This window comes from Psammomys obesus, unplaced genomic scaffold (genome assembly GCF_907164565.1).
Source record: "Psammomys obesus unplaced genomic scaffold, mPsaObe1.curated_primary_1811, whole genome shotgun sequence".
Lineage (NCBI taxonomy): Eukaryota > Metazoa > Chordata > Mammalia > Rodentia > Muridae > Psammomys > Psammomys obesus.
Genome location: NW_026596057.1, coordinates 29,548,719 through 29,567,768, shown reverse-complemented (window position 1 = coordinate 29,567,768; position 19,050 = coordinate 29,548,719). Strand labels below are relative to the sequence as shown.

General features: G+C 36.5%; 1 protein-coding gene across 3 annotated transcripts in view; it reads left to right on the top strand.

Annotated features, from left to right (window-relative positions):
* Positions 1 to 19,050, top strand: part of Kcnt2 (potassium sodium-activated channel subfamily T member 2) — a 377,298-nt gene that overhangs the window by 296,922 nt on the left and 61,326 nt on the right. For all 3 annotated transcript variants that reach the window (XM_055624693.1, XM_055624692.1, XM_055624691.1), the window contains 2 exons: positions 2,052 to 2,186; positions 16,864 to 16,975. In XM_055624693.1, the coding sequence (XP_055480668.1) occupies positions 2,052 to 2,186; positions 16,864 to 16,975 (247 nt within the window). The remainder of the gene's footprint in view (positions 1 to 2,051; positions 2,187 to 16,863; positions 16,976 to 19,050) is intronic.

Here is a 19,050-nt window from a genome sequence, read left to right as displayed (position 1 = left end):
TGGCTGAACTGTGTAAAGCAACCATGTTTTTGTAAAAATTATTATTTATTACAATTTATTCAATTTGTATCCCGGCTGTGGCCCCCTACATCGTCTCCTCCCAATCCCACCCTTCTTCCCTCTTCTCCCCTATGCCCTTCCCTCAGTCCACTGATAGGGGAGGTCCTCCTCTCCTTCCATTTGACCCCTAGCCTATCATTTTCTTTTTTTATATACAAACTAGAGAGGAGAAAGAAAGACAACCAGTAGCCATAAGAATAAATTCAGAGTCTACTCAAAAAAGATAGGATGTTAATTAGAAAAATTAAAGCCTGAGGAACACAAGGATTCTACATGTTCCACTAATATCCCAATAGTATGTAATACCTCTAAATCATAGTATATATAGTGCTAATAATTCAAGTTCCTGAGTAACTATAATAGGAAAAATTTTAAGGATGAAATCAAGAGAGCAGATAGCTTCAAGAAACTTAAAACAAGCTCTGTTTGCCCAGTGTTAACTTCAGTTTTGCGAAATTACTTCTGCTTTGACTCACTGAAACTGACTTCTTACACGTTTATATTTCCATTTATAAAATTATAGTAGAGATTTTGAATTAGAAAGAGTTTTGAAGGCTGAAATACAAGGAAAATCTTGTAATTCCTAGGTGGCTAGAAGCAAGATCACTTTTTCATAATCGTATTCTCCAAGGGATCATATCACCTTCTTTCCCCATCTAACTTTTTTCTGTGTTGCTGCTGCTTTAAACTGAGGAGTTGCCCGTGCTGACGAGCATGTTTCTGCTGATGTAAAGCCCCAGTTCCTGCCTGATGCTTTCCAAAATATGTTTTAATCAGTTCAAGATGAAGTACAATGAATCACCTACACAAAAGGGAGATCTAGAATACCACAGATTTAATCTTGAAGATCACTGTATTGATTGAATGTTATGATTCTGGCCTCTTTTCTCATGGGGAATTTATTTAGGATGAAATGCTGTTTGCACAGGTCAGCTATAAAAATCTCTGTGACAGAAAATTGCTCCAAATTCAAGTGCTTTTATTTTTTTTCCTGGATTATTCCTGGAGCTCTTGGGCTGAAGCTGCTGTAATAGCCCTATGAGACACACAGCTGTGCTATCCCATCATGGGCTTTAGCCAGATGTCTGGAAACTAACTTCAGTTAAGATCAGTAGTGACTGCAGGTCTTTACATTTTATTTTTGTTAGTTTGAATGGGGAGGTGTGGTCACTAACTGTTTTCCTTCTTATCTGTTGTCACTGAACTGTGCAACTACTCAATCCTTGCGCTGGGTCAGATTTAGTTTCCCTCCATTTTTGTCCTGTTTTTCTGCTCTCTACAAAGCAAAGACAGTGAGAATACTAGTTGCCCCGTTTCAGCCTTAATGGTAAACACCCTTTTCTTTAATGTACAGGGAATATTTGGTCAAAACATTTTACAAAGATAGGAGTAAAAACTGACCGAAATAGCTCACAACTACTTATACCCCAGTTTTTCTAGTCACCTCGTGCAGACAAGGAAAGCTATCTATGTAACTATCTACCTATCTATCTTACTCTCTTTGTAATTTAGGAACAATCTGTAGTATAATATATCTTAAATAAATAAATATAGACACTTAAAATACATATCACATTCTTTATATTTCTACATTAGCTTTACTATCCAAAATAATATAGTCATTGCCCCTCTTGTACTCTCACCAAAATAGCAAACATGAACCAATTGGAATGTTTTGTCTTTAAAGTAGTACATTAGCTATAAAAATGAATCACTGTCATGCTTTCTGTTTAAATGTTTATGTAGTAAGTTTTACTAAACACAGATACCAAATATGGGTGCTTTGAAACGATTGGTATCTGATGAATTCTGAATTTCATATTAGCATATCATATTGCATCACAGTTATCATTAGTGCTATCTGAGTTTATAAACACATCTATGAGGACAACATACATTAGCTTACCAATAAACAAATTTGGGCACTGATTGCAGTATTGTAGTTTATTTAAAGCCCTTCTTTTTTATTTCCTTGTGAATTTTTATCAAAGCCTAGATGATTTGCTCAGGTGTGGAGTGACCTTTGCTGCCAACATGGTGGTTGTGGACAAAGAGAGCACCATGAGTGCAGAGGAAGACTACATGGCAGATGCCAAAACCATTGTGAATGTGCAGACCCTTTTCAGGTACGTGTCTGGACCCTTGCCCTGTGATCATTTACCCTGTGCTTGCCATATGTGAAGTATTTATTTCTACTCGTGCATTTGGAGTGGCCACGTGACATGAAAACTGGCCTTAGGTCATTCATTTACTAATTTGATCATGAAGTAAACACTTATTTAGTACACAATGTGACTGATATTAAATAAAATTAATAACTGCTCATGACCTCGAACTCTGACCAGTTTTGCCTTCCACATTCACATTTTCTTCACAAAGTCCGAATACTGTTTTTAACTTCTATTTTTTTTCTAATGTTCTTAAATCTTCATAGTCCTTTAATCACCCTCTATGCTACCATCAACTGATTCACCTACAATTTTACTATTACTAGTTGAGCAAAGGGTCTTCTCTCTCTTTGCCCAGATTTCAGCCCTTCAGTTCAGATGTTAACTTACAGATCCTCACTAAGTACCTGCCAACTTTCAGAGTAAAGTTTTTTCATACTTTTCCCTCCTATTAATTTATTTCCAATATGAAATGCTGAAGTCTATACCACTCTGGCATTCTCATACCTACCCTGAAAACATGACAATGAAAACCCCAATATCCATGATGTTGCTGGCAGATGTCCTATGCCTAACCCATGGATTGCAGTGACATCTCACAAATAAATCACAAGTTACATTTCTCAAATCTATCTCCTTTCTCCCAGCACCTGCTGAGGTATCTCTCTTGCCTGTTTGTTGTTTTACTTTCAATACCTCGGCTTAGGTTACCTTTTTTCAGATGTGTCAACTTGACAACTGAAGCTACCTGTATGGCAGAAGGATCTGTGAAAAGCAGAGCAAGGAGATTTAATCAAGTACAACAGAAAACAGGGTTCAGTGAACCAAAGTTCATACTTAAGAGTGTCATTCAGTCCTTTGAATTTAAATAGAGGAATAATTGGTTCATGAGGCAAAAGGTTTTCAGAATTGAGAAATCCTGGCCAACATATGGTCCCACTCAGAACTGTCTCAGCTTGGTCCCTGTGAGGAGAAGTTGTCTCTGCTGTAATAGCTTCAGCTGAGTAGTGAAGTTAATAAGATGAACACTCCTCCTCCAGGCTACTCTTTTGTCACCATAGACAAATACTTTCATGGTGAGTGAAGAAAATTTCCTGGGTCAATTTTCCGGCAGAAAACTGTGCATACAAGGTGTGTGTGCTATGAAGAACCTGTAACTTTAAAACAAACAAAAACTAGGAAGGTGTCTATGAGGTCTGTGGGAGTCAGGATTCATTAGGTAAGAAAAGACAGGTCAAAACTGAAGAAATCCCATTTCATTACCAGGGAGCAGGGAGTCTTCATCTTCTGTTAAATACTAACATTTGAACATATCCAGCAAAGAGATCATATTTCTTAGACAAGTAAAAGGCAAATGAGATGCCATATTAATTTTCCTGTGAAGATTCCCTTCATTTTGTTTTACACCTCAATCTTGATAAATTTGGGTAATAATCTAAATTTGATATGAAAAATTCTGAAAAAAAAATGCCTCTGCCCTGAGGAAATATGAATAGAACACAACACATCTGGTCAGTGTCAAATATAGTAACCTTCATTATATCACGTTTCAGCCCCCTTTCTGTTGGTGGATGTGCGACAGCGTGTCACTTTGAAGCTCAGGCAGACCTCATTCCCATCATTGTCTTGCTTCAACCCCACAAGTCATGGGATTATAAGCATATCCCGCCACACCAGGCATGACTTCATTTGATTCTGCAAATTTCCCTCCTAACTATATATATAATTTGAAGACACTTCCATTTGGTGGTTTTGTCATTTGGTCCTGATTGTCCTCCTTTGGCAGGATGAGATTTTTTCAAAAAATAAGTGAAGGATGTCAAGGAGTTTGTCACCCCTAAAATCCTTTGTAATCAAATGCAAGCAAGGTTTGCAAGAGAAAGGCGGCTCTTTTGGCAAGCACACCTGGTGTCCTTTTTCAGTTTCCTTTGGTGTCTTGTCGATGATGTCCTAGAATTTGAAAGAACTAGTACTGACTTAGAGAATTCTGTTTCTCCACCATCAGGAGCTGGACTCCAACAGCATGTTAAGATAGAGCAGTTACAATGCTTTGCAAGAAACGTTTAAAACACAATCAGCAAGATCAAATGCTTTAAAAAAAAAGTTTGAAAAATAAGTACTTGTAAGAATGTCTTAGGAATTTCAATAATGATAATCTTCTTACAAGCACCATCTTTGAGCTTAATCCTCCACAATCCTTTGTGATTTATGTAGGCCTTCATGACATGTGCTCTTTGTAAACAACCTTCCTTTTCCATTGTGGAATAAATAACCTGCCCACTTTTCCTAGAACAAATGTTATTTAACCAAACAATGATCATACCTTATTATTTTTTATCTTAACCTTTCTTATCAAAAATATATCCTCATGCTTATATCCTTCTTTAGGTTTCTCTTGTTCCTGTTTCCCTAACTTGGTTCCCCTAACTTTTATATTTTTTAATAGCAGGATACAGAAAAATATAAAAATATGAATTTAAGGAGTTCAATTCAAATATTTTTCATGCAAAACATTAAGATTGCCAAGGATCTCCCTTGGCAGACTGTTTGCTAAGAATGCATAGAGCCTTGGGTTTGATGCCTAGTATGGCATAATACTTTTCATGGTAGCATAGAAATAAACCTCAGGACTCAGGAAGTACAGTACAAGAGATCAAGGTCATCTTTTTGCATATAGTAAGTTCAACATTATTGTGGGCTACACTAAATCCTGTCAATCAATCAATAATCAGTCAATCAACAAATAATAACTTGTTGACAAATTGTTAAATTTACATTTTCTTTTATATCGCAAGTCCTAGGAGGCTTTTACTAATACTTGTATTTTTTTTAAAGGCTCTTTTATGCACCTTGTTTCTGTTTCTCTCAAGTCTAAGAGCTATAGAATATTTTGTTCTACTGAGATGTGGCCAAGATGGCAAAAGTTCCTTGGATAGTGGTCAAATATTTATAAGAAACCAGATAAAAGGGAGAGGAATACAGATATATGTTCCTTCAGGCAGCTACTTTCTTTCCAAAGGAACCAGAGGAAAACACAAGACTTTACCCTTTAGTGCACACTAGACAGGGAATTTGCTGTTGGTCATAATGTCAGCTTGGACCAAGCACACCTCTATATTCAGTATAAAGAAAAGAAAAAAAGCAAGTACCTTCTTAATCACTGTCCTAATGCTAGGAAGAAACATCATACCCAAGGCAACTCTTATAAAAGAAAGCATTTATTTGTGGCTCTGCTTACAGTTTAAGGGGTTAGTCCTTAATCATCTTGGTGGGGAGCATAGTGATGAGGAAGCAACTAGGAAGGTTGTATCCTGATCCACAGGCAGCAGGCTAAAAAGAGACACTCTGCCCGGCATGGGCTTTTGAAATCTCAATGTTCACCCCAAGTGACAACTCCTCAAACAAAGTAATGCCTACTACAACAAGACTACACCCCCAATCCTCAAAAAGTCCAGGCCCTAGTGACTAACTAAGCACAAATATATGAAACTGTGGTGTGTGTGTGTGTGGGGGGGGGTGCATTCTCACTCAAACTACCACAGAAAGAAAGAGAAACTGAGACACACACACACACACACACACACACACACACACACACACACACAGAATAAGCCTGAAGAGATGGCTCAGTTCGTAAGAGCTTGTAGAGCTCCTTCAGAGGACCAGAGTTTGGCTCCTGGCACCCTTCTTGGGCAGCTCACATCCACCTGTAATTCTAGCTCCAGGATCCAACTCCTTCTTTTGGCATCTGTGCGCACCTGCCTCATGTGCTCATGCCACCCCCACACTAACATTATTAAAAAGTAAAATAAAACAAATAGTTGTGTTTGTGCTACCTGAAACTAAATATGCAACAGCAGACACTGAAGTTGTACTTTAGTCAGAGAACCTGTGACCTGACAAGCAGTGGATTAATAAACACCCTAATAACTTGTGTTTGCATTTCATCTATGGCCAGTAGGTTTTATGGATTAAGGGTGGGTCAATCATTCCAGAACTCAGACGAGGCCCCCTAGTCAAAAACACTTCAGAGACCCATCATGCCTGTGGTTTTCCTGCAATCATGCCTTTCATTCTTATTTTTGAGATATCAATGTTAATATCTGCTAGAGTTAAGCTTGTACTCCTCTGCCAGACCATCTGGTCTTGGGTGTAAAGGGGTGTTAACTCAGAGCAAATCGTTAGTAGCGTTTACATACTAAACTATTAATAGACACATGCAGATTTCTCTCTGCTTTGTAACATATAAGTGTGTCTGCAATACAGATTATTACTATATATATATATATATTTTTTTTTTACTTTATAAAGAAAATGGGTTTATTGGAAGCGGAAAGACCACAGGCACGTAGCTATTTATGTTACACAACATGTCGTTTGCATCATCTTAGAAGTATGAGAGAGGACAGAGGTGTAGACAGATTCAGGGACCAATCTTGCTCTTCTTATAACAACTGCTCTCACAGGAGCTGGCTCACTTCGCAAGATAGCATTAATTTCTTGAGAGTGCAATGCATAGGTTATAAAAACATCCCTGTTCTTCTCTTTGTCTCTTCTGTTCTGATCAGTTTGATTAGTGCTCTCAAAATTGTGCACTGATGTCAGGACCACAAAGAGATTCCAACCGGATGTGTTTGTGTCAAAATGAATTCTTTCACCTGAATGACTTAAATGAGTCTTTTTGGTTTTGCTGCTGATTTTTTTTCACCAATGGGAACTGAACCCAGTCCCTTGCAAATACTGAACATGTGCTCAAATACCAAGTCATATCTGCAACCCTTCACAGGTAATTATTAGGTGTCAGTTTTGTGGGTTTTTTTAGGCAGTTTGTCACTGTGCAGGTCAAGCTGGCATCAGCTCCCCACTCCCATTTTTTTTCTTAGATTATAGTCATGTCCCATGCCCAAATCCTAGTGAAGGAATTTTTTTTCTTTTTGTAAATTATCATTGTATTTTTTTGAAAAAATATCATTGTTTTTTGTAGATTATCATTATTCATTCTCTTATGGTGGGTTTGCCTATATGGACTCTTAGTAGTAGTATCCATAAAAATCACAGTTCTGATTTCAAGAGAAGTAAAAGACAGATGATGCTGCAGAAAAATATGACTGACTGACCAGGCCCCGGGGACAGAGATTCAGGCTGTCCCAGATAAGATGTTCCAGGATGGAAACAGTTTCATGAAGTTTTATAGTTACAAAATAAAAAGGAAAGTAAAATAAACAAAAAAAAAAAAAAAAAAAAATCAAAGCATTTTTCAAATGCATCATTGGAAGTATCTGCTACATGGCTTATACAAAGCAGAGATGTCTTTGCTACAGGTCTCAGACGCTTTCTGATAGCACTTTTAACTTTTGGATAGGTGGAAGCTAGTGATGTGTTAGATTTCAAAAGGAGATGACAAAACCATTATACCTATAGTTATAAGATTATTAGGTCGGATAGAGGTGAGCAGTACAAGGCTAAGGGAACCGAAGTTAGCCTGATGCCACTTGGCTCTGGATTTGTAACACTCCAGCTTTCCATGCCTATAAAGTCTGTGCCCGAATACCAGACTGTGTGCTGTCCTTCACACAATGCCAACAAGCAGAGGCTGGAGCTGTATCTTTCAGCTGTTCTTTACTCACAGATAGTTGACAATCTGGAAAGGGAGAGGATTTACATCCTGAGAGATCAGCATTCCCAGCTAGAGCACTTTATAGGGTATCTCAGCAGAGATACGAAAACATTTCAAAACTTAGTACTATGCCTCCCTGCCCCCATCAAGTGGTCATCTGGTTAACCTTGTCTCTAAGAGTCTCTCCTATTGCTTCCTGCATTTTCCCTTATCATCACTCTCTGTGTAGTGGGATTTACCTGTGCCCAAAGCCACTGAGTCTTAGTTTTCTGCCCTCTAGACTATGTCTAAATTAATGTTTAACTCACCACAAATACAGTTAGCAATGTATGTGTACTTAACTACTAAAATCATATAAATGCAGATTTGTTTTAATAATGTGAAATACTTCCATTCTCTTATTGTATAGAGAGTAGGTACTTGATGTTGTTTTTGTTTTGTGTATTTGTTTCTTTCTGTTAGACCTCAGGCCATCATTGTCCTTTGTAGAGTAAAACTCTCTAGGAAACCACTACCCAGAGACTTCAGAGTCCCTAGAGGAAGGGCAGGAGGAATAAAATACATGTGTTCTTTTACTCAGAAATCAAATTTCTAGACTTGAAGCAGTTGATTTTCTCCTCCCCAAAAACTACTTCTGAATACAAAAGGCATTAATAGAGACGGCCTCTGTTTTACCTATATCTCTTGAGCTTACTCTCTCCTAGTTCTGTGTTACACAATTCTTCCAAGACAAATGTATACCAGAAAATGTGTACATGAATTTCAAATGTAAGGAGAAGAAACTCCTTTCTTTAAGATCTAAATTTATTCACTTTGTAACTCTGTTGTAACCCCCTTCCTCACCTCCTCCGGGTCCTACACTCCCTCCTTTCTCCCCTGCCCTTTTCCCCTAGTCCACTGATAGGGGAAGACCTCCTCCCCTATTGTTTGACCCTAGCCTATCAGGTCCCATCAGAACTGCCTGGATCCTCTTCTTCTGTGGCCTGGCTAGGTCACCCTACTAGGGAAAAGTGATTAAGGAGCAGGCAGCGGAGTTCATGTCAGAGAATGTCAGTTCTCCCCTTTCTAGGGAACCTACATTGAGAGTGGGCTGTCTATGGGCTACATCTGAACAAGGGGTCTAGGTCCTCTTTATGCATGGAAGCAATCTAAACACCCTTCAGCTGAAGAATGGACACAAAAATTGTGGTACATTTACACAATGGAATACTACTCAACTATTTTTTTAATTTTTATTTTTTTATATTAATCACAGGTTATTTACTTTGTATCCCAGCCATAGCACCCTCCCTCCCTCATCTCCTCTCTGCCCTTTTCCAAGTCCACTATTAAAAACAAAGAAACATGGGGCTGGAGAGATGGCTCACTGGTTAAGAGCACTTTCTGCTCTTCTAAAGGACCCGGGTTCAATTCTCAGCACCCACATGGCAGCTCACAACTGTCTGTAATGCCCATTCCAAAGGATCTGACACATTCACACTAATGCAAATAAAATAAAAGATAAATAAATAAATAAATAGATAGATAGACAAATAAATAAATAAGTAAGTAAGTAAATAAATAAATAAATAAATATTAAAAAAAAAAAACACAAGAACAAACAAGGAAACCATGACATTTTCAGGCAAATGGATGGAACTAAAAAAGATCATCCTGAGTGAGGTAACCCAGAAGCAGAAAGACAGGCATGGCATATACCCATCTTTCCAAAGAGCAGATCTCACTGAAGCATAGAGACATTGTTCAGTTCAACACAGAGAAAGAAAGAATGGGGCAGATGAGACCAGTAACGATTTTTTTGTAATGTCAGGACTATAACATCATAAAGAGGTGAGGTGGAAAAAGTGAATTGGCCCAAGTAATTAGTCTTTTTGAGGAATGTATGTATATGCATGTGGGAAGCAACACATTTCAAAATAATGTAAGTGTAAACATAGGCATCCAGGTTTAAACGACACAGGCTGCACCAAGACGAGCAACCTACTTATGTAGGTTGTTATTTATGAAAAGTCCAGGTATAGTGTGTATATATGTCAGTTTTATGAACCTTTCATTTTCAAGCTGTTTTTTTTTAATGTGTCTAAAATATGTTTATGTATCTAAAATGTTGGTATGTCTACAAATTTAACCTATACTCCTTATCAGAAATTCACTTCTGGCCATCTTGAGAGGTTGCTTTATAGTATAACACTTTATCTAAACTAATAGTATTTTAATTAAGACATTCTATAAAATTTCCAGGCTTACATCTTCTTGTCTTTGTTTCAGTGTGTGATAAAATTGCAAGCAGGTAATATAATAGAGTCAGAATATGAAATAATCATAGTGAGATTTAAATAAGCTAATTATCTTAATTTAATAAAAATATTATACAATGATGCTAATAAATTACAATAAATAAACAAAATAAGTCAAACATATTGCTGATATTCTTAATAATATATTATTGCTTTTGATCATGTGGGTTTCTTTCTAGCCTGCCCACTCTCAATTATAGTGGTAGGCTTTTTGAACCTGAATTCTGGAGTATTAGCTAGATTCTGACATCTATAGAAGTGCAACAGTAAACAAATTGTTTTGTTTTTCTGTGTTTCAGTTTCTTCAGTAAAATACCCATTCTAAGAGAGTCTTAAAGGAGGGTCTTCCTACCAGTGGTTTGAGAACATAATGCAGATAGTTCTCTTAATTTACAATAAAAGTTGGAAGCTCCCAACAGCCAAGCATAAAAGTACCAAGAAAGAGGATGGGATTATTTTTGTTTTATTTAAATTTTTTTAATTATTTGCTGGAGCCAGCCAGCAGAGTCGTATGGTTCTTGAGTCAGGAGTGAGGATTAAAATTAATAAAATAACACACAGCACACAGGAGGCTTTTTTAAGAAGGTCTGGACTTGACAGCCACAGCAAAAAGCCTCTAGCCTCTAGCAGCAACTCTCAGCCCCTTTAGCAGTAACTGTCGGCCTGTCTTTTTTTTGTAGAGTTTCTAAGCCAGAGTAGAAACATCTCAGAACAATGGCTTAATTTCCATGAGGAGCCTGAGGAAGAGGTGTGATCCTCACAAGCTATCCCACCTGCTGTCACAAACAAAAGGAGATGGACTTGCAAATTTTTCCCTGCCTTTAGAGAAGGTCCCGTAAAAGCAGTCTCTCCGCTGAGATTTAAATATCAAAGCAGCTGCCAGAGGCACTGCTCCCGACAGTTATTTAAGTATATTATATAAAATTATTTTAAATTTTATTAAGATAAAGTACCAAGTAAAAGGATGAAATAAACTAATTGCATTATTTTATTAACTATAATATCATTTCATCATAGTGTAGGTGCCTGGGAACAGAGGCTTATTATATAATGTTGTTTCTGAACTGTTTAGCATTCACAATATGTTTAGCAAATATTAAGGCTGAGAAATAGGTTTGTCATATCAGTAATTATAAAAAAATGTAATTGAATTCTTAGGCAAACTAATACATATTATATTATAAATTGAATACAAGTAGCTTTTTTATAGATATAAACAGCTCTATAATACTTTATTTTGTAAGCATTACTTTTAAATTTTCACTAGGTGGCAGACTTAGCTAATGCATTAATACTTAGTTTAAAATAATAATTGTAAATTCATTTACGTGTGATTCAAGTCACATATATTTTGTTGCAAATAAAGTTTCAACTATAGAAGCTAGTCAAATACAATTAGGTTCTGTAATTTTAATTATTTTTCACCCATTAAAATAATGCTATTACCTTAGCATTTACCTCATTTATTTTTTTTTTTTTTAGCATTTGCCTCTTATAAGTATGTATTTCTATTATATCTAATGAGTTAGAGAAGGAAGTCATTGCTCATACATAAAATTCACACTTTATGGAAAAATAAAAATTATTCAAAAAATAGAATATATTTGTATTAGTTAGAAGCTGTTTGCCTCACATGCACTAGTGTCTCTTAATATAGGAGAAATCCATCAGCCACAGTTTATCGCTACTTTAACTCAATATGCATAGGATGATAATCACTCGGCGAGCTGTCTCCACAGTTAGTTTGCAGAGATAAATCATGAGTATTTCACTTGTATATCTCTTTGTATTTCTACAAATCAGTGATTTCTAATAATAGATTATTTCTAATAATTAATGTTTAAATATTTTAATGATTTAATATTTAATAATAGTTTGTTAATTAGATGTTGGACATCAGCCTTCTATTTCAAAAACAATGCCAAGGACAAGCCTAGCACTCTTTATGCTGGGTAAGGTGGTAGATTTAATATTTCAAAAACAGAGTTAATTTTTTTTTATTTACAGTTTATTTACTTTGCATCCTAGCTGTAGCTCGTCCCACATTCCCTCCTAATCCTACCCTCCCTCCCTCATCTCTTCCCTGCCCCTCTCTAAGTCCACTGATAGGGGAGATCCTCCTTCCCTTCCTTCTGACACCACCCTATCAGGTCTCATCAGGACTGGCTGCCATGTCCTCCTCTGTGGCCTAGCAGGGCTGCTTCTTCTTGGGTGTGGGGGAAGGGAGGCCTGTCAAAGAGCTAGCCACTGAGTTCACATCAGAGCCAGTCCCTGCTCACCTTACCAGAGAATCCATGTGGATGATGACCTGCCACAGGCCACATCCGAGCAGGGGTTCTAGGTTGTATCCATGCTTGGTCCTTGGTTGGAGAATTAGTTTCAGAAAAGACCCCTGTGCTCTGATATATTTGGTCCTTGTGAAGCTCCTGTCCTCTTCATGTCTAACTTCCTCTTCCCTCATATGATTCCCTGTATGCTGCCCAAGGTTTGGTTATGAGTCTCAGCATCTGCTTTGATACACTGCTAGGTAGAGTCTTTCAGAGGCCTTCTATGGTAGGCTCCTGTCCTGTTTCTTGTTTTCTTCTACTTCCAATGTCCATCCCATTTTACTTTCTAAGTGAGGATTAATCATTTTACCCTAGGTCCTCTTTCTTGTTTAGCTTCTTTAGGTGTACAGATTTTAGTATGTTTATCCTATCTTATAGGTCTAGTATCCACTTATAAGTGAGTATATACCATGTGTGTCTTTCTGCATCTGGGATACCTCACTCAGGATGATCCCACCATTTGCTGCAAATTTCATGATTTCCTTGTTTTTAATTGCTGAGTAGTATTCCATTGTGTAATTTCTGTATCCATTTCCACAATTTCTATATCCATTCCTCAACTGAGGGACATCTGGGTTGTTTCCAGGTTCTGGCTATTACGAATATAACTGCTACGAACATGGTTGAACACATGTCCTTGGGGGAGATGCAAATCAAAACGACCCCGAGATTTCACCTTACACCCATCAGAATGGCTAATATCCAAAACTCAAGTGACAACACATGCTGGAGAGGTTGTGGAAAAAGGGGAACCCTCCTCCATTGCTGGTGGGAATATAAACTGGTACAACCACCTTGGAAATCAATCTGGCACTTTCTCAGACAATTAGGAATAGTGCTTCCTCAAGATCCAGCTATACCACTCCTAGGCATATATCCAAAATATGCTCAAGTACACAACAAGGACATTTGCTCAACCAGAATTGATTTTTAATATATGAAGTACCAACATGTTGCTAGATATTCTTAATAATATATTATTTTTTGATCATCTGGGTCTCTTTCCCATATGCCCACTATTTATGATAGAGGCAGGAATAGGCTTTTTGAATCTGAATTCTGGATTATTAGCTACATTCTGACACCTATAAAAAATACTAGAGTAATCATATTGTTTTTGTTTTTCTGTGCTTCAATTTCTTCCGTAAAGTGTTCATTTTAGAGGTTCCTAAAGAAGTGTTTTCCCACCTGTGGTTTGAGGAGATAATGCAGATAGTTCTCTTGATTTGCGATAGAAGTTAGAAACTTCCAGCAGACAAACCATTGAATACCAAGCAAGAAGATATGATTTTGGTGTTTGGCTAATAGGAGAATCACAAAGACAGCAACTAGTCTAGTTCTGTAGATCTGAGCTTAGGTAATGGGTTGGCACCGACCACCATGAGTTTGCAGATATTGAAAAGATAGAGTCAGACTAAGCCACCTGCCCTATATTCTCGCAAGGAGGAGATACACATGGAAGCAGCAAAGAAGGAAGTTCAAATATAGAGGAGAACATTTAGTTCCTAAACAAGGTACAAGACTTTGTGTTAGTTGAATCACTTTAATAACATTATTTATTCATTTAATTTCTGTGATCTAATGTTAATTAATGTTGGCTGTGACATGCCTTATGTTAAACATATTTAGTAGTATTATTTGTTCATTAGATAGAGGACTTTGAAATTCAAATGATATGAGTTTAAGCAGTTGGCTAGTATAAAAATTACCTCACCTTTTTTTTAAGTTTCTCAGGTATTTTATTATAGTTAAGATGGAAAGATGACCAGTATAATACACTATGGTGATCAACATAAACTTGCTAGACTTTATAATTTACTACATATAGTTCTAAAATTTATTTGCTAGCATATCAGTCATTCACCAGAAACTGTACTTTAGCATATAATTAAATTGAGTTTAGTATAGTACATCATATATAGTTCCCCATAGTGTCTAATCCCAGAGCATTTCATCACCTTCAATAAACCACTACAGACATTTACGGTCATTGCCCAGCTCCTACCCTCCTTTCTCATCCCATTACCCAATATGATTTTTGTCATGATTATGATAAAATACTCAATAAAAAACAACTTAAAAGAATAAAAGTTTGCTTTGGTTTAGAAAATATGGTCCATTATGGCAGGGAAGGAATAGCAAGAAAGCAATGGGCAGCAGGTCACATTGCACCCACAGTAGGAAGTAGAAAAAGGTGAATTTTGAAATTTAGAACACTTTTCTGCTTCATGTTCAGCCTGAAACCCAACCCATATGAGTCAGTGTGGGTCTTCCCCACTCAATGACCCTTCTATAGAGATAATCTTAGGGACATACCCAGAGATATGTGTCCTAGACGATTCTAAATCTAGTCAAGTTAACAATGAAGATGAACCATCACACTGGGCAACCACAAGTTTACTTGTCTCCATGGAGCTGCCTATCCTGGATATTGGATTTAAATGAAACCGTACAACTTGTTGTCTTTATCACTTTTTTTTTAATCATTGAAGCTCTTCTTGTAATTTTGTGAAGAGCTTTTGCAATGAAGGGCTTTATACAATAGGCTACCATTGTGATATTTGAATGAAAAGGCAAAGATGCTAGAAGCAGATTGTTTGAGATACACACAACATAAATTATCTGTAAACTAAAGAGCAGACCTCTGTGTCTACTACCAAATCATCATTTCAACTACATCAGCAACGCTTCAGAAAATATGTCTTAAAGATTTGTTAGGTAATGAAGTATTATGGGATATAACAAGATAGGCAGTAGCAGGTCCTGATAGGGACATCTGAGCATTCTAGATGTTGCTGCTTCCTAAGAGGAAATCCACCAGTGTAGGGCAACAGACAGTGTGAAAATCAAATGCCAAGGGCTTTACGGGAGGATTGTCACTTCAAAAGATTTAAGACTTCTCATCTTAACTGGATTCCAGAGAAAATATAAGAAAAGCTTTGATTTCAAACATATAAAGGTTGAGGAGAAAAACAAACTAGAAAGCCTCTGCATCTTAGGCAGAAAGGCTAAGAAAAGAAAAAAAAAACACAGCAATATAGTTCAGCAGCATTATGGCTCATATAGTCATAATCCATCCATCCACCCATCCATCTCTCTCCCTCTTTTTTTATCTCTCTCATACACACACTGATAATAATAATAATAATTAATAATAATAAATAAAAATATTTAGATTCCTTCAAAATAGTATCTACTACCACGTGGTTAAATGGTTCATAAAATAGCCATGATCTTCAGAATGCCTTTCCTCATAAGACATTCAAAACAATGACATGACAAGCAAAGAAAGAATTTCAGACCAATTTCTCGTATGAACATTGTGCTCCTCTACTTAAAATACGTACTGCACACCTTTGTCAAGTGCTGTCAAGCAATCAGCTGCTGAAGCAGGAGCACGCTCAGCATGGAGTTGCTAAGAAAGGAGAGCTTCAGGAACTGATTTGGTGTTGAGGGCTCAAAAACGTGTGTTATACTTCTTGTGTCTTTCAGTTATTGCCAGGCTTTGAGTTCAGGGATGACTTCAAACTACCAGTGGGTGTTTTCAGTGGTTTTAGCTTACCTTAACTTAAAAGCATGGTTTGGGAGGGGAAAGGCATATTACCACAAAAATAAATAATGAGGAATACCAAATATTAGAATCCAAAAACCTACAAGTGATGTCTGAAGATCCAGTTAGACCAGAGAAGCAACAGAAGCAAATATAGAGTCATCTTAATACCATCGTAATGCCCTTCTCTTGAGGGTGAAAATGAAATGTGTGTACAGGAATTTGTGAATTTTGAGTATATAAAAAAAGATATGAAAAGAACGTAGTACAGAAAAGCTTAGTTCATTTTAAACATCCTTATTAATGCTTTAACCTTGGCTCCAATTCATTGGTGAAATTTACCTGAATTATGGTATTTTTTTTTATCTCAGAAGCTCATTGAACCAAGAGTTGACCTTTAGGAAGAATTTATTATTAGGCTTGGGCAGCCATAGCTTTGGAGAGTTCATAAAATGGACAAAAAGAGCATCATACAAATATTTTAGCAATCCAAATATTCATATATTTTTAATATTACCCACAAAGTAATGTTAATAACTTCTTAAATCAACTTTATGAGTTTCTCTTCCATACTGTCTCATAATTATGGAGATAAAATGTCTAATAAAAGAAAAAATTGCTGAATTTATTTTATTCCTCACAGTACTAATATGTTGGTTAAAATATTTGGAAAATAGTGTTTCATTTTTCTTGTATTTTACAGATCCTTTTATGTGGCAGTGCCTGCTGTTGTAATTGGATGTAGCTTTATGCCTAAGGCTAAGAATCACTCATTCATAAATACGTTATTATAAAAACATGCCATATTGGATTATTAGTGTGATGCAGTTTTTCTTTAATTTAGGTTGTTTTCCAGTCTCAGTATTATCACTGAGCTTACTCACCCAGCAAATATGAGATTCATGCAATTCAGAGCCAAGGACTGTTACTCTCTTGCACTTTCAAAACTGGAAAAGGTAAGATCAATATTAAAAAAGTTTGTGTATTTGGGTTCAAAGATTATGGAAAATACAACTTAAAAAAATAATAGGATTTGATGATTGCCAGCTCTAGCCATAACACTGATTTAAGAAGCAGCATTGTAAGAATGAAATGATTACCATCATAACTCAAACAGAAAAAAAAAGGAGAGAGAGAGAGTTACAATACTCTAGACTCAGAGGATGGTGAAGTATTGTCAGCAGTTAAGAGGACTTGCTGCTCTTGCAGAGGGCCTGTATCCATTTTCCAGGGCCAACATTGTGGCTTGCAAGTGTTTGTAACTCCACTTCCAGAGGATCCAATCCCATCTTTTGGTCTCTGTGGACACCATGCATAGTGCACATACATACATGCAAACAAACATTAATACACATAAAATAAAACCAAAGTATTTATCTTAAAAATTGTACAAAAGACAAAAAAACCTGTGAAACCAACAAAGTAGATAAATACACTGAAAAAGACCAAACACATGTGTGCTTCCTAAATAGTCATTCTCTGCATCTTACAATGTCAAAGTTCCCTCAAAGCTTCTGTGTGTAATGCTTTCCTATTTAGCCCCCATTAACTAGATTCAAATTTAGAAAATGTTTCAGATAATAAGTTTACCATTTTAGTTAATAAATTTCTCTATTACATGTAAAAATATTTCATTTTGTAATTAATAATCCTCTTTCTAAATCATCTTAAATCACATGTAACCTAGAATAATACTGTGTGATTACTCAATTTTATGATATATTCATTTTCAAAATCAAGCTATCAGATTCATTGAACATTTACATTTCAAAATCTTTATTATTTTTTCATAAAAATGTTAGTTCTCAAGAACTTTAATTATTCAGTTTTATAGTTATTATGATTGACAAGCAATTTTTCTTAAACTTTATTCATGCATTTTTATTTATGTTAAAACATGAAAGATTCTTTTTTATTTTCTATTTTACTTTGTTCTCTTTTTTACTATATGTTTGTCTTTCCTCCATTTTTTTTAATTAAATTTTTTTATTATTTTATTTTATTTTATTTTATTTTATTTTATTTTATTTTATTTTATTTTATTTTATTTTATTTTATTTTATTTTATTATTTTCCAGGGCAATGCTCTCATTTCCAAGGGGAGACTTTTTTATCTCTCTGTTCTGGGTTTTTGCATAATAAATGATGATTTATTAGACTGGCTTACACAATATGGCCAAAGTAATTGTGTACCATGGGTATCACACCAGAGAAGCTAAGAAACCAGTAGTTGGCCAGTCCATGACGCTGGATCCTTCAGCAGTCCAATACATTACTAAAGGCCTGGAGATTCCTAGAGAGCTTCTGATCTTCAGACCACATTGGAAACCCAAAAAGCAAAGGAATCAGCAGTGGCAGCAACAGATTCCTTGTATGTGCCAGCAAGAGTGAAAGCAAGTAGGCAAAGGCAAAACTTTTCTTTCTCCATGTCCTTTTTTTCTAGAATTTTTTTTTCAGGGATTTTAAAAAAAAAAATTTTTATTAATTACACTTTATTCACTTTGCATCCACTCCATAAGCTCCTTCCCCCTCACCTCCCAATCCCACCCTCCTTCCCCCTTCTTCACGCATGATCCTCCCCAAGTCCACTGATAGGGGAGGTCCTCATCTCCTTTCTTCTGATCTTAGTCTATCAGATCACATCAGGAGTGGCTGCATTATCATCTTCTGTGGCCTGGTAAGGCTGCTCCCCCCTCAGGGGAAGGTGGTCAAAGAGCAGGCCAATCAGATTATGTCAGAGGCAGTCCTTCTTCTCATTACTATGTAACCCACTTGGGCATGGTACTTGGTTGGAGTATGAGTCTCTGGGAAGACCCCTGTGTTCAAATTTCTGGTTCTGTTGCTCTCCTTGGTTTGTATCCCAGCTGTAGCCCCTCCCTCACTCCCTCCTAATCCCACCCCTCCCATTGAACAGATGATGTTATAATCATCTACAGTTATAGTTTTTCCTTTGAAAATAATGTTGTTCTCTGAGCCTCTATTGAACACCTACACCCTGCAATACAATTTTAAGAAAACCCTATTATGTCTT